The sequence below is a fragment of the Taudactylus pleione genome, unplaced genomic scaffold (genome assembly GCF_031769625.1).
Source record: "Taudactylus pleione unplaced genomic scaffold, aTauple2 ptg000012l, whole genome shotgun sequence".
Taxonomy (NCBI): domain Eukaryota; kingdom Metazoa; phylum Chordata; class Amphibia; order Anura; family Myobatrachidae; genus Taudactylus; species Taudactylus pleione.
In genome coordinates, this window is record NW_028284415.1 from 1,748,663 (window position 1) to 1,776,420 (window position 27,758).

The 27,758-nt window shown below is 42.3% G+C and overlaps 1 protein-coding gene across 2 annotated transcripts in view; it reads right to left on the bottom strand.

Annotated features, from left to right (window-relative positions):
* The window catches only part of CACNG5 (calcium voltage-gated channel auxiliary subunit gamma 5), a 119,762-nt gene that overhangs the window by 22,527 nt on the left and 69,477 nt on the right, over positions 1 to 27,758 (bottom strand). The window contains exons 2-3 of one of the 2 annotated variants that reach the window (XM_088467948.1): positions 13,580 to 13,814; positions 11,417 to 11,503 (exon numbers count right to left, since the gene is read on the bottom strand). In XM_088467948.1, coding sequence (XP_088324074.1) covers positions 11,417 to 11,503; positions 13,580 to 13,814 — 322 coding nt within the window. The remainder of the gene's footprint in view (positions 1 to 11,416; positions 11,504 to 13,579; positions 13,815 to 27,758) is intronic. The other variant, XM_088467956.1, reaches the window with a different exon arrangement.

Here is a 27,758-nt window from a genome sequence, read left to right on the forward strand (position 1 = left end):
TGCAGCTTATTACATTTAGAATTTACAGTGCCAGGGTCCTGACACTTTTTAAGTTTTTATAGGAACATTTTACCTTATATCCAAACTGCTATTGGAGCGGACATGAAACTAGAGCTGTGTGTAATTTTTGAAGAAGAGAACTGTCTGAAAACATTTGAATTTTAATTAATTCTTCTACTAAAACGATTTGTTTGATCCTGACACTTATGTCATTTGGTGTGACCCAGATGACTGGGTGTAATAAGTACTGGCTCTCCTCCTAGATCACCTACACTAAAAATGTGCACGTAAATGTCAGGATGAGTAATTGTGAATGAATAGACAATATGATATATATATTCTAGACACACTTCTACATTCCATTTATTGTTTCCTATTACCCAAATTCTTAAATACATGTTTTTAAATGTCTGTCACTGATTTATTAAATATGTTATAAGAAGTATTCAAGCAAGCAGAGACATAAAGTAGAGTCCTAGGTGATTAAATTGAGGTTTCTCTCAAATTACCGGATAGGTTGCACAAATATGTAAAGACAATAAAAATTAACATTTCCAATAGATATCTTTTTTTTTACATCATGCACGAGTTTTTGAGCAGTTACACTGTTTTACAGACAGGGTTAGAAGATTGTGTTGATTTTAAAGGCAGCTAATATTTGCTCATTATAGTGGTAAGAGCTGACAAAACACAGGCAGATCAGGATGTTTCATGTAGGATAACCTGATCATGTGTAAAGCTATAAAAATATATAATGCACTTTGACTGGTGGAGTTGGCACCCTCTTTAAGACATTACATATGTAATGGGTATCTGAAAAGCAGAACGATGAATTTCCATTTGGATGGGGATGTGGGGAGCTGGAGGTATTCTCATTCGAATGGCAGTTTTTAACTAAAAACACTGATTGTAAGCGTGGCCCTAACCTGAAAGGGGCATGGACATGCCCATGAATGGGGGTGTTGCCACCCTCACTTTTATGTGGACACACCCCATTATTCCATAGTCACGCCCGTCATCCCTATTCTGAACCCCAATGTTGGGAGGTATGGGGCAGCAGACTTGAGAATTAGGTTTTAACTAAGGCTAGTCACAAGTGGCAGACATAATTGCTGTATATCGCCTAATAATCAGACTACATCTTCCCTGTCTAGCTGCATTGGGAATTGTGGGAAACTGTGAGAGAGGGCAAGATAGAATCTGGCCAATACAATATAGGAGAGTGATGGCAGCACAGGGAACATGCCTCTTCCTCACCAGCTCATAGGGATACTGCTTCCTCTTGAATAACAATCCCCACCTCAGAGAAATCATATTGCTGAACTTTGTCACAGCAAGAAAACCCTTATAAGGAAGCAAAGCACAGAACACAAGTGAGTTATATTTATTTTTATAAAATCAGAAATACCACATACTGTAGCCAAGCAAAAAAAAAAACCTTAGACACAAAATGCATTGTCTGAGGTATTAGGTCATGGGGCCTACAGTGACAATGTCATCAGTCACTATAATCTCAATGGTTAGCCAATTACGCTCAATCTCCAGAACTTGGTTGACCTTATTCAAGTCTCTTTCACCTTTTTTGCCTGTCCCAGTGGCTCAGATAGGTTCTCAACCATGTTTTTCTTCAATCTCTTGGACTTGTGCTGACTATGGGGGTCATTCAGACCCACTCGAGAGCGGCAGTACGCTCGCAAGTGGGTCGATGTTCCCCACTGCGCATGCGCACGACAGAACGAGCTCCGTCGTGCGCATGCGCGAGACCCGGCGAGCGAAGGACTTTCCTTCGCTCGGAGTCTCGCATCAAAGGGGGCGTGCTGTCGATGTTGATTGACAGCACGCCCCCTTTGGTGGGCGTGCCGGGGGCGTGCCTGCCAGACGGAGGCGTTCCTATGGGAACGCCTACCGTCTGAAGCCGGCCCCACTGACATCACTAGTGATGTCAGTGGGAGTGATTTTGGCTCTGATAGAGCCAAAATCACTCCAGGGCTTGTGGTTGAGAAACCCGACCACAGGGTTTCACTCGCAAGTCCGATGGTCGCGATGGTCAAGACCATCGCGACCATCTTGTTGGACGCTGGTATATGCTGTGGGTGGTGACCCACAGCTATACAAGCGTCCAGGAGGACGCTCCATTTTAATGGAGGTGGGCCCTGATTCAGAGCGAGCACTCTGGTCAGAGCGTCCGGCTCTGAATCAGGGCCTATATCCGCACTGTATCATCCTTAGTTCTTATTAAGTCCACCATTCCTTGCACAGTTGATTGTTCAGACTTTTTAAATCTGCATAAAACACCTCTTTCAGGGAGCAAGCCAGCTTCAGCCTCTTTATATTCTCCTTAAACTTGATAACATTCTTTTATATATTTTGGGTAAAATTTACTAAGTGGCGGTTTGACGGCGGGTTCTATTCTACTCTAAACCCCAGGCGGTTTGGTGGCGGGTTCTATTCTGTTCTAAACCCCGGGGGTTTGGTGGTGGTTTTGCAGCAGTTTCTAAATCACAGCCCTGTTCTATTCTATTCTAAAATGTGTTTTGATGGCAGTTTTGCACCGGTTTTGGCCTTAGTAAATCTGCAGATAGCAAAACCGCCGCCAAACCACATTTTAGACTAGAATAGAACAGGGCTGTCATTTAGAAACCACTGCCAAACCCCCTGGGTTTAGAACAGAATAGAACCCGCCACCAAACCGCCGAGGTTTAGAACAAAATAGAAACCGCCCCTTAGTAAATTTTGCCCTTTATCACATTGTCTCTCACTTTTACCCACTCATGGTGGGATGTACTAAGGTTTGACCGCATTATTGGAAGAGCTGTCCTTTGCAGTTTTAAGAACAAATCTATATGCATACAGTGTTAATAAATGATGCTATGCATAGGGTAAGTGGCGGGATGTATCGCATTCAAAATGTGATGCGTAAAACATCCTGACCTCAGAACCTCATTCAGAGCCGGACACTATCAGTTGTTCGCTCGTACGCATTCGATTGTTTTAAACCACGCATGCGTCCGGTTCTCACTGCGCATGTGCGGCCGGATCATTTCGGTCATTTTTCGTTCGCTCGTATACACAGCGAACAGGAAGTGACCTATGTCATTTGATTGACAGAATGTTCCGTTTATGGGTGGTAACGGGGGTGGAGATGAGAAAACGCAGGCGTGGCAAGCCGTTTTTTGGGCGTACATGTATTATCTTGTGCGAACGTCCAATGTGGACGCTATTTTGTACACGTCACTGTGTGATCCAATTTCCATTAAGACTGCTCGCTCAGCTTGTGGTCTGGTATAGTCTACCGCAATGACGATGGTCTCCTCGTACTTCCCCGGACTCATCGATGGTGTTGCGATTAATCAATTGAGGCAAAAAAAACAATTAACTTTTAATTGCTAAACAGCTTCTAAGGTGTTTAATAAATAGACCTTTTTTTAGTAGCTAAAAACCGAACGCAGGTGAACTACTCAGCTGCTAATTTCTGGGGCATACAATCAATTAGCTAACAAATGTTTGGGTTTTTTGAGTGCTTTTTACATATTTGTAAGTGTTTATTTTGTAGACAAACAATATTGTACGCATGTTTTTTTGTTTTTTTTTGGACCAAGAAACCAATCGTCCTTTTTTTTGGATAATTGTTAATTAAAACTCATAAATTGATTTTAACCCTTATTTTTTAGGCAAAATATGAAATGTTTGTACTGTTACTGTTTGTAAGTTTGTTAGAGGGATTACCTTTTAACCAGTTTGTGAATAAATCAAGAATAGATTTTTGCAATTTTGTTTCCAAAGTGTAATCATTTTTTTGTTATTTTTGTTTCAAGTTTTTTTTAAAGTAAACATATTTTTTTTCATGGGACAAAATCTAGAAATCATTTTGCCCACACACACACAAAATAAGTGGCATTTGAACAGAAATAAAACAAATAAAAACAATTCACAAGAAAGGAGAGGGAGGTTTTTGCCATGCAGGAATATGGGGCAAACACAGAGATGGATTGTGGGGAAATTAGCCAGTGCTGTCATCGCCTTTTAGGCCGTTTGGCCGGGGGTTGGAGGGAGCCTGAACGGGTCCGGGAAGTCCTTCAGCTGGCCTGGCCAGAGGCAGATGTTGTGGCCTCTATACTAGGCATAGGGCTAGGCACATTTGGAGGGATGGCTGTTGTTGTGCCAGAGGTGGAGGGTCCTGATGTTCTGGCAGGAAGGGAGGCCGGCTCCAACACGTGCTGGCGAACGAGCTGCTCCAGGGCATTTGCTATTCCCACGTTGGCCCCAGTATTTTCCGTAAGGGTCTTAGCAATGGTCACGTTGGCCGTAGCACTTTGCTCCAGGGCGTCCGCTACCCATAGCAGATTGGCGTCCATCCTCAACAGAATCTCGGTCTGCTGATCCGTTTTACCATTGAGATCAGTGAGGAGGGCCACTGCCTGCGAGGGGGAATGCCCTGGACTGTCTGCCACAGGGTCCCCAGCCGGATCTACTGCTTCCTCCACTGCAGAGCCAGAAGAAATTCTGCGGCCAAAGCTCACCTCTGGAGCAGACTCATCCGCCTGTGTCTCTGTGAGAAAAAAGAGTAAAATTCATGTTCGACACGCCAAACACCTCCTCATCCTGCACACACCCCTGGGCCAGCTCCTCCAAATCTGTGAGCTCAAGTGACACAGGGGTGGGACCCCCACCTGTCCCCCCTGCATGCCTAGCTCTATCAGCCAGTTTTTGTTTAAGCCGATATTTGAAGTCGCTCCATCTGTTGGTTTAAAATTTGGCATTATTCCTGCAGTATTTTGACCTGTAAACACTTTTTACTAAAATGTAGTTTTTACGTACCAGCGTTTGACCTCCCGGGTTGAACGTTCAAACTCACCCACACCATTGACACCACTGGCTATGTCGTCCCACAGTTTCCATCTCTGGGTTGCACCCATATTCCTTGGTGCCTGTGCCAGGTTGTCATTGCACATTTGCACCAAAACCTCCATCTCCTTCCTTGTGAATTGTGGCTGCCTTTTTTTTTTGGCCCTAGTTTGCCTACTAGGGCCAGCAGCCTCTTCCATGGCATCCTCCACACCTTTTTTTAAAATGTTAAAAAAGATTTTTAGTAAAATGTTTTAAAATGTAATGTTAAACATACGCATTTTCCCATAAAAAAAAAACACTTACATGGTGCCTGTTGGCTAGTACTTTGCTGCTCTGTACTCATTTTTTTTTGTCAATGTAGCAGACCAATTTTGGCCTTCAGTGACGTTTTTATACATGCGTCAGCATTATTAGGCCGCATCATTCCTTGTGCGCTCCTACTGTCCGTCCTTAATTTGACCGGGAAAATAAAGCCTATTTATGGCTTGGTGTGACTCAAGTCGAGGTGGCATGTTATGATTGTTGGAGGTTTTGCGTTGGAGTATATTGTTGGTGATTGTTGTGTAGAAGGAGGACTTGTTTTTTTGGATCTTTTGTTTTTTTTTCTTACTTCTTTCTTTTCCATTAGCATTTTTTTTTATTGTTTGGCTATTTTAATTTGAATTTTTGAGTAAGTATTTTAAAAAACCACCGTAAAAAATAATAGTAAATAGTTTAAAAAAAAATTTAATTTTTTATTTTTTTTTACAGTTATTTTGGCAGTGACTCAGTGACGTTTTTGAACTTTGGGATATTTATCTGTTTTTGGTAAGTGTTTTTGGTTTCATGAATTTACAAATTCGATGTGTTGGTCTTAGCATATGTTTCGCTAAGTAATGTTTTTTTTTTTCTGTAAACAATCATGTCTTACCACTAAATGTAGCGTACTATTTAGCGAACTAATGTGTCCTTATTTAAATGTAAAAGTAGCGTACTATTTAGCGAACTAATGTGCCCTTATTTAACTGTAAAAGTAGCATACTATTTAGCGAACTAATGTTTTAGTGGTTTTAACTGTAAAAGTAGCGTACTATTTAGCGAACTAATGTGCCCTTATTTAACTGTAAAAGTAGCGTACTATTTAGCGAACTAATGTTTTAGTGGTTTTAACTGTAAAAGTAGCGTTCTATTTAGTGAACTAATGTGCCCTTATTTAACTGTAAAAGTAGCGTACTATTTAGCGAACTAATGTTTTAGTGGTTTTAACTGTAAAAGTAGCGTACTATTTAGCGAACTAATGTGTCCTTATTTAACTGTAAAAGTAGCGTACTATTTAGCGAACTAATGTTTTAGTGGTTTTAACTGTAAAAGTAGCGTACTATTTAGCGAACTAATATTTTTTTAAATTTTAAATGTAAAATTAACGTAATGTTTTGCATACTAATGTGTTTTAAATTTTTCTGTGTAAAATCATGTCTTACCACTACATGTAGCGTACTATTTTGAGAACTAATGTGTGCTCCCTTCTCTATTTTTTAGAATACGAAATTTGTTTTCAATCATAGTTTTTTCAATTAATATCTTAAAAATTTTCTAATTTTGAAATGTAGGTTGATTTGCACATGACACGTCCCAGGCCTGTAAGCATCTTTGGTTTTCGTGGAAAAGATAAGTATATTTTTCTTAACACATTTGTCTAAACCAATAACTACCTTGCTTAATATTTCAGGTTGATGTTGGTCGTATTATATTGGCCATGGTTCCAGAACCCGACCAACCTCAACTTCGTCCCAGGCATAGGCCTCGTAGGCGTGCAAGGCCCCAGATATATAGAACACGTGTCACCCTTTTTGGAATGCCAGATGATGAGGTGTTAAGGCGTTAAGGCGCTACCATCTTCCGCCACAACTCATCATAGACACTCTCTCATTAACAGAGAGTGATCTTGAACGGCCCATTGACAGTCCTACAGCAATACCACCACTTACGCAATTAATGTCAGTGTTACATTTTTGTTCCTCAGGATCCTTTCAAACCACTGTGGGAATAGTCGCTGGAATATCCCAATCCTCCTTTTCAAGGATACTGAGGGCAATGATGGAGGCCCTTTTTAAACACCTCCATCATTTTATTAAAATGCCATTGGATATGGGTTCCCTTAATGTGGCGAAGGCTAATTTTTACCAAATAGCTGGCTTCCCACACATCATAGGGATTGTGGATGGCACTCACATACCACTTCAGCCTCCACCAAGGCTGGAGGCTATATTTAGGAACCAAAAGCACTTTCACTCGATGAATGTAATGGTGGTATGTGATGCCTCCCTTCAGATCCTGTCCCTGAATGCCAAATTCCCCGGCAGTACACATGATTCCTTCGTCATCTGGCAATCAGGGATTTGGCACAAATTAAACAACCTACAAGCTGGTGATGCGTGGCTTCTGGGTAAGTTGACACCATCTGTTGAAACCAATGCAAAGCTTGTTACACAATGGTCCTGATGGTTTTTTTATATATTTTCACAGGAGACAGTGGTTACCCTTGCACGCCCTGGCTTCTCACTCCTTATTTGGCTCCCACACCAGGGCCACAAAGTCAGTATAATTCCACACTTACAGCCACCAGGCAGGTGGTGGAGCGCTGTATCGGCCTTTTAAAAGGCCGATTCAGATGCCTCCACCGCTCTGGTGGCGACCTCATGTATTTGCCGGCTATGGTTTTGAAAATTGTGGTCCTGTGTGGGATATTTCACAACATCGCCATAAGGAGTGGTGTCCCAATGCAGCCAGAGGATGCCTTGCCTGAGGACGGCCCCCGAGGTTGGTCAGTATGTGGGGGGCCATACGCGATGAAGTTGTGGCCAGATTTTTTAGGTAATTATTTCCTCATAATGTTTAAAAATGCCACAATGTAGACATGTAATATTTTAAAGTACACTTTTAACTGTTTTTTTGTTTTGTTTGTTTTTAATCCCTAAAATGACCATAAAAATCCATGCCTACTACCTGATCAACACAAATGACTTTATGTGGACACATTGGATATAACTTCGGGAACAATGATTTCTTCTCCTCATTTGTGGATTCATGTTGGCATGCTACTTCTTCAAACAGTTCCTGATTGTGTTTTTTGGGGGGTTTTGGTGTGTTTTTGACTTGTGTGTGTGTTTTGAATTTTTGAATTTATTGAGTGTATTCACTTGGTGTTTATTATTTGTGTACATTAAAATTTAATTTTACGTTCACCAACCATTTCCATCGTAAATTACAACAAGTGTAACCTGTTTCTAAAAATGCAAAGTTGCTTAATGCCTAATACTGTAATTTCTTATTTGGAAAAGTTTAGTACCCTGCTTTGTTGCTAAAAACAAACACCAAAGGTATTATGGTGAATCAGTATGTTTGCAATTGTAGGCCTAAGCAGGTAGCTTTAAATTTAACATTACCCACACCAAAAAATAATCACATTTTGAGGTTACTTCTCCAAACCTATGGGTATTGTTATGTGTTTAAAGTGCAAGCTTACATACTTACTTGAGCTTTCGACAAACAAATTTACATTTCTTTAAAAATCAGGGACAAATAGTAGACTTATGTAAGGTTCAACAATCTAAGATTTACACACAAGGAATGAGACTTAAATAAATCAAAATACATTTTATTTTTTACAACATTTTTTTAGTGAAAAAAAAAATGAGTGGCGCAGGCACGCCAAAATCTGATCCAAGGCCACAAGCATGGCAACGACATGGCCCCTCAAGATCTGCAAGCCAGCATAAATTTCTCCGTTACGCCTCTGGTCCTCTGTGGGTAAAAAAAATGTGCGGATTACTAAAATGACACCTTAATTTATATTTTACAAAACAAGTAAAAAATCAGACTATACAAAAAAAGGTGAAAAAAAACATCTCCAAAACAAAAGGAATGCCAAACGAAAAGATTGTTGAAAAAAAAAGACAAAAAATATTTTTCAAAAATAACACAAAAGAGAGTTACAACTACGCAAAAATACAACATTTGTTGGTACCGTAAACAAGAAAGACACAAGTATTAGTGTTTGGACATGTGTCATATGTCAACCAAAAACAAAATAATGAAAAAAACAACCATAGTTTAAAAGGGAAACATACCGGTCATAATGCTGACTGGGCCTGGAGCCCCAAAATCGTCCTCATCAGAGGTGGGCCAATGCAGCACGGATGGAGGAGGGGTTATTTGGGAGGAAGTTGAGGGTGAGGAAAAGAGAGGGGGGGTGGAGGGGAGTGTGAAGTTGGAGGGATGGGAATGTGAGGAGAGGGAGGGGCCTCACGGTCAGCCAGGTCTGGGTTGGAGGGGGAATTTGGGGAAGAGTGGGCAGAGGATGTTTGGGTGGGAGTGGGGGATAGGGGACGAGCCTGACGTTGCTGGCATTGGAGTCTGCGCTCAGCCCCTAAATGATGTAGAAAAAATTATATTATTACATATTTAATTTTTTGGGAAAAAAATTTACACACCAAAAAAAACAAAAAAAAAAACAGGGCTATACGGTAAACATGCACACGCAGGTATGTCCAAAATAAAGAAACAGGGCTATACGGTAAACGTGCACATGCAGGTATGTCCAAAATAAAGAAACAGGGCTATACGGTAAACATGCACACGCAGGTATGCTTACATTTTAAATAAAATTTAAAAAAACACTTACTTTCATGGATCTGCTGTCACAAATTGGCCAACAGGCGTGGGGATCTGCGCCTCAGATTGGACCACCTTCTTTCAAGTTGGCCGATATTTCTGCGGTAGCCGATCGAATGCAGACGGCGCCGCACCTCCGCGTAGGCCAGCCGCTTGCGGAGGTTAGTGATGGGGCGCGGGTAATTTGTGATTCTCTGGTCCATCACTTCAGTGAGGACCAGGAGTTCACGGCGACAAAAAGCGGCGTCTCTCATGATGGCAATGATTTTTTTTACACAAAACAGTTTTAATAAAGGTCCTAGAAAAAATGTGATTGGCTAATGTACTTTGTAAATTAACAGAAACCATTCTATTGGTTATTGTATGAGTCATGTGACCTACAACCTCACAAATATAATGTGAGTTATGATAGGCTTGATGCAGTGACATGCGTAAGCTAATTTAAATATTAAAAAAAAAGTTGAAAAATCAGCCTAAAAAAAAACGCAAAACAATAGTAGCATTCAAACCAACTTTTAATTCTGAAGAACCATCCCCTTGGTACAACCGTACGTATTCTGCGGAAGCAATGACACACACTAACAATAATAAAGTTTATTGACATTGAAAAAAAAAAAGGATTGCAAACATGTGAATAACAGTTAAGCTAATTAATATAGTGATTGCCATTAATCGATTCAAGTATGTTTGCTGAATGAAATAGCAGGCAATCGAAAACTGACAGGGCCACTTCCGGAATTGACTTGTGCGAGCATTCCCTGCAACCAAAGAGGAGACGGACGGTTGCTATTTAGAACGTTCGCTAGCTAGAGGAGGGGTTGGGAGACTATGGGGCGGAAAATTAGCTGCGAACGAACATACGAGCGAACGCTTGAATTTTATTATTTCCGCTCGTACGGCGGACGAGCGAACAGCCACTTGCGTCCGGCTCTGAATCAGGCCCTCAGTGTGAAACTGCAACAAACCAAGAGATATCTCTGAGGCTATTACATTTGGTCTCAGATGTCTGCCATGATCAAAACTTAATTCTTTCATCTGAGGTGCAAAGTCCTATTCAAGCATTTTATTCCCCCAGAAAATCTTCATACGCTGCATGCATTTGAATCCTCACACTTTGATTGCTGCAATGCCCTCTAGCTGGGACATTCACACCCTTACAGAATCAGGATCCTAGATACTTGAAGCAGCAAGTATTCTCTATTCATCCTCTCGCCCACTTCAATCCATAGGTGAAGAATTACTAACATTATCTGGACACCTCTATACTACATATGGGGCCTGAGCATTTAGTCTTGCAGCTCCTACTCTTTGAAACTTGCTGTCTCCCACAGCCTACGAGGCCTCCTCTCTAGAAATCTTCAAACACAGGCCTGTTTAGGCAGGCATTTGCCTGATGTACCTCTATTTTCACTTTACCCAATGCTTAGCTCTTTTTCTGTACTCTGTTAAGGTGCGTATACACGGTACGATAAAAATGCATGATATGAACAATATCGATCATATCGTTATTGTTCATATCGTGCATTTTTTGGTGCCTCCAACCCAATATCGTCCATCGACCGTGCATGCAGGCCAACCTGGTCGATATCGACCAGGTTACTAAGGTGTGCTGAATTATCGATATCAATCATCCAGCACACTGGGAAGGTGCAGGGAGATCGTTCAGCGATATCGTTATCGCTGACGATCGTCCCGTGTGTACAGTATGCACCATTAATCTTTATTATGTTTTGTTTTTATGCTGCCAGCTCTCCTGAATGGATTTTGGGAAAGCATTACAATACTCATTGCTTTTACATTTTGTGTTGTTCATAAACTACCTAAACTGCATGAAAATTTCATAATCAATGTCTGTGTATTTATAAAAAAATGTATGCAGTTTAACATGCTGATAACTCCACTGCCGTTTACATACTCAGTACACTGACGGTAGATTCTGATGTCATCTGGACGTTCATTGGCATGACGTATTCTATTGTGAAGCAGCGGCCTTGTTCCTCACCTGTAAGTAAAGACAACACATGGATAGCCTGTTACTTCTGCCATGCTAAACTTCTAATCTCTTTGTACTTTTATTGGATACAGCCTCTTGCACAGATTAGCCCTCTTATATGAAATTGACACCTAGGGGTATATTTACTAAAGTGCAGGTTTTTAGACATGGAGATTGCCTCCGGGCGTCTGGGATGAAGTTACGCCACTGCATAGCAACCAATCAGATTCTAGAAGGTCCTAGATAAATGTTAAGTAGAATCTGATTGGTTACTATGCTCAACATCTCTACTTCTAAAAACTCTCACTTTAGTAAATATACCCCCTACTGTCTTTTCTCAGCTCAGTACAAAGTAATGTGCAATGACGAGTGGAGAAATACTTAAAGCTATTACATGTGTATAATCTAATTTCTACTACTCGATATACAGTATAACAATCAGTTTAAAAATTAACTTATGGCCAAATTACTGTCATAGTCATCAAATGTGTTTTTGAATAGTTTGTTAATATATTCTTTATGTACAAGAAAATGAACACATTTTATTTTCTTCATTGAAAATGCTTTTTTCTACTTTATTACTGTACGTATTTCACAAATTAATTCACTAAAATTACACATTTGTAGCAGTAAAAACAATTTTCGTTTTAGCATTTCTGTGCAAATTCGAAATAACAAATACTGAACACTTATGTAACTTTTAGAATATAATTTTTAACGCAAAGCTTTTCGGAAAGGTGGCACACACTGAATCTGCTGTTATCTGCCGGTACCATAAAAGTCACTTGTAAAACAGCCCTAATCTACAAGTATATCTTCTGTACTTAAATGCACATAAACCTCCTCCATTCATTACTGGCAGAGGGTTCAGTTTGATTTGCACTGTATGAAACCTGGCTGCATTTGAGATTCATCCAGGTCCCAGCAACCAGTTCCATTGGCTCCCAGCAACCAGTTCTGTGAAACAAAGATGTCATTCTTTAGTATTGTTGCCCAGTGTATAACTCCAGTGCGTAATACCCTCTGGATAGTGAGTGATGGGAGCTGACACCAACGCACTCTATAAATTATAACAGTGATCAGTGCGGAAGCTAAAAATATCCCAGTAATAGGGTCATGCACAAGAAGGGCTGGCAGAGAGCCATTGCCTCTACACTGGGGGCTCCACTGTCCTGGGTGAGGCGCTATGCTACTCTCTCTTCAACAAAATACAATTGTCTTGCCAGACAAAGGTCCTAGCATTGAATTAACCATACACATGCTGGAACTAGAGTCTCTAAAATAGACTTGGTTGTGTGGAAATATATATAAGTTACCACAGCAACATCCAAAACAGTGGTAGTGTTTCATCAGATGCAATGGATCACTTTGAACTGACCAGGACAACATTTAATTTACTAGATATTTAAATATAAATCTAATTCACACACTGACCTTGGGTCCTTAGTGGAAATACAGCCCAGTTACAGACTGTGCCCATTAAGTAGAGGTTAATACAGCTTCAATGCCCATCATATCATGTTTACTGAAATGAGTCAGTAAATAATAACATATAAATCTGAGTGAAGTTGGTGAGGACTGCATCTAGCATGCAGGAGATGGTGTATTGTTAGCCCCAAACTGGATTCATTTTTACTCTCAGTGCTATTGTCTTCAGTTCTTAGGGGAACAGTTCCTATTAATAATTGCATACAGGCATGGGTGTCCTAGTTCTAGAGAGCTTATCAAGAGAAAATTAATAAATGTTATATCCTATGTAAAGGTTCATGGCAGGTGAGGCGCAGGTGGTGGGGATGGGTGGTTTCAGGTCATGGATGCAGTCCACAGGAGGGACAATATCTCTGCTGGGAGCTCACCCTAAGCCGTGATCTGCACAGCTGAACTATATTTATATGTTTACACCCCCACAGGCCACTTTTCTGTGTCACTCCAACCACACAACTTCTACCAGACATAACCTTGCATGACTCCAATGTTCTCTCATACCACATTGGTCAGATGAATGGAAATAATCCAGCATTAAATGAGTTCATACTTGTCTACAAAACCATTTTCTCTGTCAGTCTGTGTCACTGTACAATGTACCTGCCAGGAAGCAGACTCTCCACAACCCAGAGTGTAAGGACATCTTTATCTCTGTTGTCTGATTCTGAGGAAGAATGATCCCTTCCTCTAAGTACAGCCAGTAATCAGTGCTGACTGCGATTCCCAGAAGTCCCAGGCCGCATACAGCGAATACACTGCTGAGCAAAGTCAGGGCCTTCCTGCTGCATGCACCCATCCCACAGAGCATCCAGTAAGACAGGGAACAGAGAGGGAGCTGTGGAGACAAGGGTCACAAATTAACCAGCTCTCCTACACAAAAAAAAAACATAATGCAAATATTGTACATTACCCTAAAAAAATAAAATGCTATCCTCATTTGGATACAACAACATCTAGTTTATCCAGTGCATGGGACACATTGCAAACAAAAGATCTGTTGTCCTACTAATGTGCAGTAAATTTGTGAGGGTGGTGTTTCCATTTAATCAGACATTATCAAGTAAAAAAGCTAGTTCTAAATAAAGGGTAGTGATTTTAATAAATATTACACAAGTAAAACATAAAATGTTTACATTGTATTTAGAGCCTGAGCTTATTCTAAGCCATCATAAATATAGAATGGCTCAATATGGCTCCCAAGTACAACGCCACATAAGAGGTTGGCCAGTCAGTCCTGGATCCTGGCCCTACAGAGGTTACGGAATTCTGTACATCTCTATTGAACCTGATATTAACTCTCACTCTTATAGTGGCATATTTAGTAATATGTGCGGCCAACCCCTGATATTAAGGAATCCTTATTTACCTGAATGTATTATTACTGAGTCGCCAGAACAGGGGCCACTGATAGGAGCCCGTCCTGGTGATCAGTGGAAGTAAAGTGATCACATCCTGCTTCGGCCATCTAAACATGGCGTTAGCCGGCAGGGACAAGCTCTGGAATGCTTCTAATTCCGGAGCTTGGGAATCTGACAAAACTGTGGGGATATCTGCTGCGGTCCCTCCAAGGTACATTGGGGTGATACTTTAATATTAGTCACTTTTTTGACTGGGTGACTAAGGAAATAGATAAAGGGGGGGCCATAGATATAGCTTATCTACACTTTAGTAAGGCTTTTGACACTGTTCCATATCACACACTGTTAAATAAACTGGAAAGCATGGGATTGGATACAAAGATAGTTGAATGGATAAGATCAGGATATGGCTGCAGGATAGGAAACAGAGCGTTGTAGTAAATGGAGTGCAGTCTCAAGAGGGAAATGTTACCAGTGGAGTACCTCAGGGATCTGTACTTGTACCAGTGCTTTTTAATAACTTTATTTGTGACATTGCAAATGGGAAACTATGCTGTTTTTGCAGATGACACAAAGGTATGCAACAGGGTAGACACACCAGGAGGGCAAAACAAATGATTGATGATCTAGGTAGACTAGAGGAATGTTCAAGAATGTGGCAACTACAGTTTAATGCCAAAAAATGCAAGATCATGCACTTGGGTCTCAAAAATCCAAAGGCTAAATATAGTATTAATGGCACTATACTGGAAACTACTGAAGAGGAAAGGGATCTAGGAGTCACTATTTCAGGTGACTTAAAGGCAAGCAAACATTGTAACACAGAAATGAGGAAGGAAATTTGTGGCTTTAGTCAGAGGTTAAAGTAGGAGCTGCCAGTTTAGAGCTCTCTCAATTATTTTATTTTTTTGCCATTCAAAGCAATAAACTTATATTGCAGGAGAATATAGCTCAAAGTTCGTAATTGCTGCACCTGCCTTCAATACCATAACAATCTGTGATATATAAATCTGGGTGGAGTTATGGAACCGTATTCCTATTACCAGGCTTGCCCCAACTCACACCTGACTGTAAAAGTTATTACAACTTCCCTGATCTAATGCTTTCATGAATTCTGAAGCTATAATTGTTGAAGCTGGAGAGCGCTACTTGCAAGCTCCGTGTTGGCTCCTTTAGGCAGGCTTCAATCCCTAACAAAGATGGCCACCATCTACGCATGTCATGTGCTACTGCGTCTTGAGATTCCTTACTTTGTTGGAGTGCTGCAGTGGGACATGGGTGTGTCCTACTTAGCTCCCAAGAGACCCTGCTAGATCCATCCTGTAACAACCGCTGATACCGCATACAACCTGCACCATTACCCATGTACAGTCACTGGCTGGTGACCTGTATCCGCTCCATGCTAGAAAGTGTATGCATGCATAACTGTGAGTACGGTTATACTAATCACATTACTGCTGAATAAACCACCCCACTGGTTAAGTTCTGGGCTGTTCATTGACTGGTGTGTACAACTAATGTATTCTGCCAATGGTACACGTATTCCGACAGTAATGTAAATTTCTCTATATCCAGCCCTAATGCTGTATTTAATGGAACTTCAAAGATATTGTACTCTTTATGGCATAATATTACAAACAAACATGTTAAATCGCCAGCATACCCGTGTGTAAAATTTGTTACAGTACTTTACAATGAAAGCGTCAATACGCCACAGGTTATGGGTTCCAGCTGTCACATAGGAGGGTAGTAGGCTTGTCAGTCTGCTGTAGATTAAATCCTATATAAGAAATGTGGCTTTGATTAACACATAAATAGAATCTCACTTGCTTTTGTGTTTTCTCTATATTGGCCCTTTGCTCTCAATTAAATCAAATTTACTAACTTTTAATGAGCAAACTAATGAGAAAACACAGTCATTTACAAGTCATCCACAGTGAAATAATGAACAAGGGAAACAAACCTGCAACGCACTGTATAGGGTATTGACGTTGAGCATGTTAGTGGGAATCTGGCACTGACTCTCATTAGCTGTTTTCATGAATGAGTCACTGATTAAGAATGTCACCCAAAAAAACGAATGGATAAATGTATTAACATTTTTCATATTTTATTGTCAAACACCCCCATACTCCCTATCAGGATCTCCAGGAGACACTTCCTAAAACGTTGGCAAATCTGAAATAAGACTATGGGGCCTATTCATCAACCGATAACTGGCCCAGGCCCGGTAAAAATGGCCCGGTAACCATTTTAGTTATCGGACCATTCATCATCAGGGGTCCGAAAAGGACCCATGATATTCAGCAAACTCAGAAAATTTAAAGTTTTCGGAGTTTGCTTTCGAGAACAAGAGCCATCTTCAGACGGCGCTTGTTCTCGGATCCCCGCTCCTTCCTATGGGAAGGAGTTCCGAGGATGCGAAGAGGGATCTGAGTGGATCCTTCTGCCGCCTCCTCACTACCTCCCCGGCGGCTGTGCGCATGTGTGGCCTCGGGTTACACATGCGTAACCGTGATGGCGGGGAGGAGGTAATTAATGCAGCTACTACTGTAGCTGCGATACTAACCAAGTGGACAGCTGCTATTCGGAGCAGCTGTCCCTGCACCGGAGCAATGGTGAATTGCTCCGGTGCAGTTGTGAATTGTTCTGGTGTAATCTATCCCCCGCTGCGAGTTGGATACTTAAGTATTCCTCGCAGCGAGTTCAATACTTCATCATCGGAGGCCATATGGCCCTCGATGATGAATAGGCCCTTATGTTACCATTATATCATATTTCCAAAATTTTAAAACCACATTTTAAATATTTTATAAAAATAGCTGATAATTCCCAAGGAAACTGGGTAGAATCACATCAAACATGCAGAAAATGGTGCATTTTACAATGTAAATGGTTCTAGGCCATAGAGAGGGGTGTTCATCTGTTGCCACTGCCCTGAGTGCAAGGCTAAGAGGGCAGCATGATCGCTGCTCTGACATCCTAGAGAGGCAGCCCATCACCCGTTCCTCCTTGAGGGATGCCTGGAGAGACTACCTGCTCCCAGTACTCTACACCACTTGTAGTGTTATCCCATGTTGCCATGTTGTCACATTCGCCAGGGGTTGCAGGTGTTGGCCCAGGAAGCATAGGCTATCTACTATGGAGCTGAGTTGGTTAATAACACAAAAGAAATTTTACATTTTGCATCACAAATCTATGAAAGGTGGGAGAGTGCTTGGTAATTACACACAGATGGCAGCTATGCTACAGTAAAATGAAGATATTGTTAGTGAAGCAGCTGCAGGATGTACTACCCCAAAATATTTCATAATGTGAAGTAATTTACATTTTCACAGACCAAATCTAAGATATACCACAATATATCTTGATTAAAGAATCCCTGTCATCTGCACATAGTGGAAGCAGCCATTTTATAAGCTGAAACAATGTTCATGAGAGTGCAGACTATCAACTAACTAGGAACCAGTGCCTAGTTAACAACTTAACTGGCAAATTTATAGGCAAGTATATCATACTTGCCTACTTTTGAAAAAGCATTTCAGGAAATTGTGAAAGCAACACCTACAGTATGTGCGCGGTGGTAAAGTGGGCGTGTACCGCTACATCTGAGAGGCGTGCCATAAAACTGACTAACATCCAAATGTAATTGAGGCTTAAAGCAGTTAGTAAAATCTACTTGTTGATGAAAACACACTGATACATTTCAGAAAATGCACATAGCCATAGGGATCATTGTGCTTTAAACCAATGCAGGGAAATGATACTAATGATTCCATTTGAATGTATATATTCAGGGAGTCAGGAGATCTCTACTATTTCAGGGAGTCTCTCTGACAATCAGGGAGAGTTGGCAAGTATATGTATGTATATATATATTTATATATATATATATATATATATATATATGTTCATTCTAACACCCTGCACCTGTTAAAACACATGCAGTTTCTCTATTCTGCCTGGGGTGTCGCTCTCTGATCTAGTGCTTCTAGCACACAAACTGCTGTACTTCTGCAGTATGTTGCATCAGCTGAGTGTGCTAGAAGCACCAGAGCAGAGAGTGACACCCCAGGCAGAATAGAGGAACTGCACAGGTTTTAACAGGTGCAGGGTGCTAGAATGAAGGAGGGGAGGTGTAATGTACAATGTTTTAACTTAAAGACAGCACATTACACCTCCTCCTCCTCAGTGCGGTGCAGGGGCTGTGCAGCCTATTGCTATAAATCACTGCCCCGTGACCGTCCGCGGCTGTCGCTCCTCTCAAATGTTGGGGTTGGTGGGGCATGCGCTCCCTTGCCCCCCCTTGCCCCCCCTCCCCCTTTCCGTCGCCAATTAAGTTATGTAAGAGCTAGGACTAATACTATAAAACCAGTTATAAGTCTTCTGAATGACTGAAGAAAAATAAATATCTAAGCAAAATGGAAGAAAGTTAACTATTCTTTTGATAAACCCTATCCGCTTATGTATGCATCCAATCCTTTGGTGTCCAACCATTTGTTGGTTATAATAATGGATTGACCCCCACTGGTGGTTTCCCAGTTATAGTGATAATTGTCTCAGACTAGCTAGTGCCAGAGCTGGTTACATAATTTGCAATGGGGGCACACATTTATTTAATGTATTAAAAAAGTACCTACCACTAATGTCTACTTTTCACTGTTACACTGGTTTACACTAACTAAACTAGCTCTATGAAGGACTCTGCCAAGTATTGGAAAAGTTGTACTTGTTATCGCTGGAGATTCTTTCAATGTCATTAAAAGTGTGAATAAGGTGGGTAGTTTACAGTGCACTAAAGTGCAAACACCCCTTTAACCACCTTTAATAACAGATACTGGAGGTGTTGGTATTATTACAAAGTGCAATTATGAGATACATATTGTGGCCCAGAACAATTGTCCTTTTTACTATTTTTTTAAGAAGGTATTGGATGGTGACACAAAATAATTTAAATTAGCTTCAACCTCCATTGTGCATAGAAGTCTTAGTTCAGTTTTCTACATCACTGCAAGTAGATGTAAAAACAAGTGCTTACTGTAATGGGTGGGGTTTGGTGATGTAATCCTCATCATGTCCCACCTACCTTGGGTCAGGTAAGTACTATCGGGGCAAACTGTCTGCACTCTTAGGAATCTGAGAGGTTTCCCTCTCATTCAGGAGACTCCTGGACATTCTTAGACCCCTAAGTAAGAACCTATCCCTCACGCTAATGCTAGTAGAACATACATCTTACTGAGAGTGTTTGGCATCTCCAAGCTCCCACATGCTTGGCAAATGTGAATCATGATACCAATTTTTAATAGTGCCCTCTGGGATGGGGATGACCATATGGCAGGGATGGGGGCTTGGTGTAGTAAGTACCATTACCGCAGACCTGCCCTCTATGGTGTAATGCCCCAATTGTGCCACTGTTCTGTGGTGGGTAGGCCAGGATGAAGTATTTCACCATATATAACATCATCATCCTCCAGGGAAGTAGGTGGAATCCAGGAGGGTTGTCTTCTTTCCTCAGTCTCCTGGGAAATTTAGGAGTGTCCTGCAAATTCTGGGAGAGTAGACAGGTATGATGGAAATACAGTATCCAGTATCTTATCTGCTAAGGTATGGAAAGTTTTCAATAAATGTAGTTTTACTGCCCCTTTAAATTACAATAATTTGCATAAAATCTGCTGGAGACTAAGGGGTCTATTTACTAAGCTGTGTATTGGTGGGTACACACTGACAGATACATATCTGTCCATCGGCAGGTGTGTACGGGCGGTCGGCAGACCGCCAGTACACACACAGCGGTAGCTGTGAGGAGGGGGGCAGGCCCCCCCGGCCGCCGAGACCTGAGGGCACAAGCAGATGATGGCCGTTCAGTGTGTATGAACGACCATCAACTGCAGATATATTTGCAGATCACTCAATCTGCAGATTGATCTGTCAGGTGTGTACCCACCTTTAGGAGACAAAGTGAAATGATATAAGGTACCAGCCAGTCAGCTCCTAACTGCCATGTCACAGGCTGTGTTTCAAAAATGACAGTTGGGAGCTGATTGGCTGGTACCTTATCTCATTTTACATTGTCTCCTAACACTGCATAGTAAATAGACCGCTAGACTCTTTAGTGAGAGAGAGGCTGTGAATGCTGTTCTGTGAAGCAGATTAATAAAATGTTCCAGATAACTGTGCAATATTCACAGAGACAGTGATTTTCCGTCACCACAGCAAGGCTCCAATTTCAAAGTGTCACACTCTGTATTATTAGACAGATGCTGCCAGGAGATCATGAGATCTGAGATTATGTCTTGTGCGTTGTTGTCACCTACCAGTCACCATCATGTGTCACGTTTCTGGAAATATTCTCTTATATTACATGATAAATGAAGAGAAAAACATGTTTTTTCATTTTCTCACTGTTAAAAAAAAAAAAAGCTGTTATTGTAAGATGTATTGAGAATTTCCACTGCTATCCATTACAGGCAGTTCTGACGTCAGTGAAGCAAGTTGAAAAAAATTCTACCAGTACCCCTCAGGACTGTGAAATACATCAGGGACGTGCAGTCAGGTTAGGCGGAGCCTCCCCTGTCGTGCTGAGATTTTATATAAAAATTATTAGAATAATACAAAGAAGATATTTCTAACTTATAAACATCTTCTTTGTTTATTGTTATCATTTTTATAGTTAACACTCACCAGCTTTGAGGGAGATGAGGCAACAACAGCTGAGTCTCGCTTCTGTATAGTCAGACATTGCTTGCAGAGCTGGGGGCGGGGCCACACCATGGGCAGTAAGCTGCCCAGTAAGAGAGAATGCACAGAAAGAGAGTATGGAGGGCGTGTTTTGAGCACTGATGGACACCTTGGATGTGTCATGTGACCAGGAAGTGCACTGCAGTCTTTAGAGATCAGAGCTCAGTCAGCAGCAGCAAGAGAAGACACAGTGATGCAGGTAGGAGAATCAATGGACACTGAAGCTTAGTGTAGTGAGGGGAGAGTTACAGTGAGTAGAGGGTGAGATAGGCTCTGAGCACTCAGACCCATCTCCATGTGTGCCTCCCCAGCCATTTACCTCACCGCACGTCACTGAAATACATACATACCATGTAATACATCTAAATTCATCTGGTCAAGAAAACAGGTGATAATTAAGATTAGCACCATGCTTCAATTATTATTATTATTCTTTCCACACAAATGGCCTGATTCGAGTTGCAAGTAGTTATGTCTGTGTATGGCTCTCGCCATTTTTTAGCAGACTGCGTATGCGTCAGGGCCTATATACACATTGAGTAACTCTGGGCAATTCACAGTTGTATGCATCTGAGTTGTAGTATCCTTTGGTTGTGTCGTGGGTATGTCACCGGAATTGTGGGTTATCAGTGAGGGCTGAAGAAAATGCGTGCTGGTGATGATGATAATGACTGCATCTGAAGTTATCATATATAGTTGATATATGGACGAAAAAAGGTGCAAAACATGCATTTTCTAGAGAAAATGGTTTTTATGAGCAATTTTTCCTGCTCCCGTTTGAAGGCTATATTTTTGCACCTTATATCACTAATTGCACTTGATATGCATGTTTTGCACCTTTCTTTGTCTATATATTGTATGTTCTATTTTATGTATAGTTACGTATTTTAATCTAATTTATTTCTATACTTATTGAGGTGATTTGAAAACCGATAAAATGGGACTTGGTCTATAAAAACAACAGCATCACTGGTTCAGTTACTGTTACTTCTATAATATATGATCAACATGAATGGGTTATATTCTGTCTCCCATGGCGATTAGGGTGATGCTGATTTGGGATCTCCCAATCAGCGCAAATTTGTGTTTTTTGTTTACATGGCCATTGTTACAGACCAAAAGTGAAGCAAAGTTATAAGCCACAGCAGTTACCAAGACAGTAGTGTATAAATCCCCTTCTGTTTCTGTACCTGGAGTGACGTGCAGTGAGGGTGGAAGTGCGGTTTATTACCCATACAGTCCACCAAAGGAAGACAGTTGTTCGCTCGCCTTGCTACACTCGCCACAAGATTATATTCCCCTTCTATGACCACGTGGATGGGAGGGAATGACGCTGGACAGTAACTGATGACTTCATGGTATAAAAACGGAAGGGGATCTACCCATTACCTTACCGAGACTGGAAAACCATACTAGTCACCACGATAAAACCGGAAATTATGCAATGTTACATGCTGCAAGGCCGAGTGGGACTTGTAAACTACATCAGTTACTTTGGCAAAACCGGAAGTTGTACTGCTTTAGATAGTACTGATTGGCCGGGCACAGCAAAGGATCATGGGACTTGTAGCTGATTGTTGTATAGGGATCAGTTGTGCCTGAGCCTACGAGATTGGACAAAGGGGAGTTTTAGGACAGCTCAGGGTTGAGAATGGCTTTCACACTTTGGATTAACCTTGAAAATTATCCTAGTTAAGGGTTAAAATGCGTTGGCGCTTTTGATGGGGAAACCAGGTGGCGATTGAGACACAGGACTCGGCACATGAGGATTGGAGCTTGGACCAGTAAATGACCCAGGACCGGCACTGCCATATTACACCTTACCATAAGCTCGTTGACAGCTCTTTCCTCTACCCAGTAATTGCTACCCTTTCGGCCACTTGGGGTTATCCGTTCATGTGTTGCTTTAATATGTTTATATGTAATATTAATAGTACTTCACTACAGGGCCGTAACTAGGGTAGTGCGGCCTATGCCAAGGCACAGGGCACCGCAAGGCAGGGGGCGCTGTTTAGGCCTTTCAATTTTCCTGTTTATTATCATTCTCACTTACAGCTTCCTCTTCGTTTATCCCCAGCATCTCCCGGCCTCCCCTATCTCTTCACTGGCCCTTCCCCATGAAGCCATGGCCCTTTTTCAGGTGCGCTATCTTATGTTCCTATATGGGGGGGCGCCACTGCTCTCTCTGCACCAAAAAGTCTAGTTACGGTTCTGCTTCACTATATTAATTTTCTCCTCTATTTTTGGTAAATACTTATGGGCCTATGAGGGCACTACATCAGAATATCCTCCTATAAATAAAAAGTGTTGGTAAATATTCCTTTGCTGTATATATAATTAGCGCTGGCAGAGTACTTTCTAGTTTTTATATTGCATTTTGACTGGTGAAGGTGTGAGGAAACCTTCTTATGGTAATCTAATATACCGACTGCTTTTCTGTGCACCCAAGCACTCATTACTTGTGTTTCCAGCCTAATGTTTCTCACTACTGCACCCTGCATTTCACCAAAACATCCTATAATTCACCACAGCCCTTTTCATCTCACCACATGCCCCTGCTTCTCACTCCTGCTTCTTACCACAGTCCCCTGGATCACAACACAGGCCTCTGTATCTCACCACAGCCCCCTGCTTCTCACTCCTGCCCTCTGCATCTCTGCACCAGTGTCACTACAACCCCCCTACTGCTGCCCCGCAGCTGACTGGGGTCCGGACATTGGGATGTGCTGGAAAAGGCAGGAGGATCATGGATTAGAGGTTTGTATTGTAGCTACCATAAGTATTATCAGGACCCAAGGTTGGGGCACCTGTGCAGATTTGTGTAGCCTCCATGCGCACCCCTCCACGGCTGCCAAACATGGCAATGAGCAATGTATTCTTTGTATAATGTAAACTGTATTTCCTGTTTAGTTCCCTGTCCGAGAACAGCGCTGACTTCCATAGGAGGCCATAGGAGGTGTCTCCTGTTCACCAAGGGTGTGTGGCTGAGCGGGAACATCATGCTGGAGAGGGAGCACTTCATTGTGGATGAGTGATGGCCGGAGACAGCCTGCAGGTTCAGCCTAGAGATGGACATCGGAATCCAATGGTTACTAACCATCAATGTTTTCGTTCTGTTTTTACCATTTGATGGTGGTGGTCCAATGTTTGCTACCATTAACTGGAAATCATTCAATGGTGTTCCGATGGTTGTTCGCTTGTTTTTAAATTCCTAATAGCCATGCCTCTCCTGGCTCCTTCCTGGCTACTGTGTCTGCATGAAGGCATTTTCATTGGTTTGTTGGAGGCTGTCTCTCACTCTCTGTCTGCCTCAGACATGTCCCTACTCAGTCACTGACTCCCTCCCCTCTCTAGGCTGCTGGTAAGCAAGAGGGCACATTGCTATCTCTGATTGGCTCTCACTGTCTCAGAGAGCCAATCAGAGTGCAGTCCTCAGCCCTGCAGCAGTCAAACACACACACGCACAACACAACAGTGTTTTTCTGTGACTTGCTTCATGCAAAGCCTCAGTTTCAGATGCTCTCTTGCTGTTTCAGGACCCTAGCCAGCTCCTATACAGCAGCTTGGTGCAAGATATTTTTTCTGTCACTTGCTTCACTAAAATGGTTACTGCTCTGCTCCCTTTTGTCACAGAGGAATGGTTCATACACCTAAACCTTCCTCAACTAATACTGTATAGAATAGTGAAAATGCCATCAAAATGCATCCAGTGTTTCAAGAGATTAGCCCGAACAAACAGGTAGACCCCTAAACCTGGAACTTTATTATTTTATTATACAGAGAGAGAGAGATAATAATTATGCTAATGTTCATTGACCCTTTTGGTTAGAATAAATGCTCATAAGTGGACTTCAAAGACAAGTATCACTCCCATAGATTGTAACAATGTACAACATACTGAAGGTCACATGACACTGCCCATTTGCAGACCGTAAATGCAGGGTTAGTCAGACGGATAATATGCTTGGATTAATGGTGTCCAATGTTTTAAGATGTATCTTTTGCACTAAGTATAGGTCTAGTGCAAGTGCGCATTGAGAAGATGAAGGGTATACAAAGCGTACAGAAAAGGGGCTTACAACTCTGCATAAGGCAAATATACGCAAATATATGCATTTCTGCAATACAGAACCAATTACATCTGACCTGCGTTCAACTCTGCATCAGCTCAAGTGTCTTAAGTGTAAATAAATGTATGTCCTTTAATGCCATTCTGTGGTACAGTATAAGAAATACATTGGTAATATACAGTATCCAGCAAGCACATCTTTAAATGGTATATTAGGTGACACAAGATGCATATCACATCAATGGACCTGATTCAGATCTGCTCGCTAGGATGCCATCGCTCGTAGCTGGCCAATTTTTGCATTCTGCGCATGCATCGCAGTGCGCGTGCGTGAACCAGTGCGAGAAATCTGGAAACGTTCGCTTGCTGCACATAGACAGCCCAGTAGAGTGCGTGACAGGTGAAGCCGTTTGTGGGTGGTGACAGGGGCTGGCCATTACCAACGGGGGAGTGGAGGTGCGAACGCAGGCATGCCTGAGCGTCTTAATAACATAATTAACAGGCAGCGTCATAGCACATGTCACCTGGTTGTATTTCACACTGAAGTGATCGCAGTGCTCCCGGTAGGGTATAGTCAACCTCAAGCGCTGCGTTCGCTTCCGATGGTACCCAATGTACCGATGGTTGCATACACTTCCTGGAGATGATGTGCGCAAGTGGGCGTCTTAAGACAGGCTGGTGGGTGTCTACATACACAAAGCGAATGCACGCCAAGAGATAGTGGGCGTGCTTATGCCTTGCCGTGCGATCGCCTGCCTTGCTGCGTGTGTGCCGGATTTGCATACGCTGGGTGCGAGCGTACGCATCTAGCGAGCGGGTCTGAATCAGAGGCCTGATTCAGACCCGGACGCTATTTGCATCTGCTCGCTGGCTAAAAAGTGCCGGCTATTTAAATCATGTGCTCGCACTGCATCGCGTAAAGCCGCCCACTAAGTAATAGCGAGCGGCCGCACTATGCGCTCGCACCTGTATAAAGACGCCCCTTTGCCACTCGCAACACACGTCATCTCCGGCAATTGTAACATTAATCGGGAACATCGAGAGCCATCGGAGCTGCTCGCAGCGCTTGTGGTAGCCTTTTCCCACCACAACATTGAGAGCAGTTCTGGCTAAAATACAACCTAGTCACGTGTGTAATGACGCTACTTTGCTAATTAGGCACACCCATTAAATGCCGTTCTGACGGTCGGGCACGCCTGCGTTCGCACATCCACACCCCCATTTTCAAGCACCTTCCCCTGTTACCACCCACAAACGGCTCTATCTGTCGCTCAAAATAGCGGCCCAACTGCAGGCTACGGGCGACCACTTTCCCATCGCAATGACTGGTTCGTGCACGCGCATTGCAACTCATAGTCATGCACAGATTGCAAAAAATAGCTCAATGCGAGCGAGCACAGCATAGCGTCCGGGTCTGAATCAGGCCCAATGTTCCCAGCAGGTCCCCCCACATGCTCAAGCCAATTTCTTAATAGGTCTTCCCCGCAGATATCAATCCAGCAGAGTACTTTATACTCCAAACAACCACATACAATATACACTGCAACATGGTCTCCTTATAAAATGTTTGTCTCCTAAAGCTGGCCATACAGTACAACTAAAGATTTTCTTTCCAGCTATCCAACTAGATGGCTGGTTGGAACGACAATATGGTAATATATGGAACAGTGCTTAATGTGGTCCTATAGATGTGGTGGAACTCACCCTCCCTGTGCTTTTTGTAACAAAGGGACAGCGTTTGCCGTAGACGCGCACCAAAAATGGGGGTGGTCTCAAATAAAAGGGTGTGCTTTAAAAAGAAAGGGGCGTGGTCACACAATAGAATTTTTTTCGATTCAAATTACGCCACACAGTAGCATAAACTTATTCACAATGCACCGCAATGTGCTCATGATTCACACTACACCACATACAGGTAGTACATCACATAGTGTAGTAGTGTCAGCTATTCGTGTTATGACACACAGTAGTGCCCCATTTTACACAATGCCCACATTAGTGCCCCTTATACACAATGCCCACAGTAGTAGTGCCCCTAATACACATAATGCCCACAGTCGTAGTGCCCCTTATACACAATGCCCACAGCAGTAGTGCCCCTTATACATAATGCCCACTGTAGTGGTACCCCTTTATGCAATGCCCCCAGTAGTGGTAGTGCCCTTTACGCAATGCCCCCAGGAGTGGTGCCCCTTATGCAGTGCCCCATATGCAATGCCTCCATAAGTAGTGCCCCAATTAGTAGTGCCCCCAGTGGTAATTTAATGATCCCAGTAGTAGTGCCCCCAGTAGTAATGCCCCAGTAGTAATGCCCCCTGTAGTAGTTCCCCCAGTAGTAATGTCCCCAGTAGTAATGCCCCCAGTAGTTTCACCAACCGATGGTCATCCCTGTTCTATGACTGACTGGCCCGTGGGTCAATCAGAACTGGGGTGTGTGGCTTCATAGATGTTGGGGGCGGAGCTATGCTCTGTGTCCCGGCACCTTGTAACAAAAACTATTCGGTTATGCTTTTCCATCGATGGAGGGAAACCATCTGGTTCTCCCCATTGAACGCAGGCGTGCCAGTGCACTTCAATGCCGTTACAGGGACATGCATAAATTATTCACTGAGAT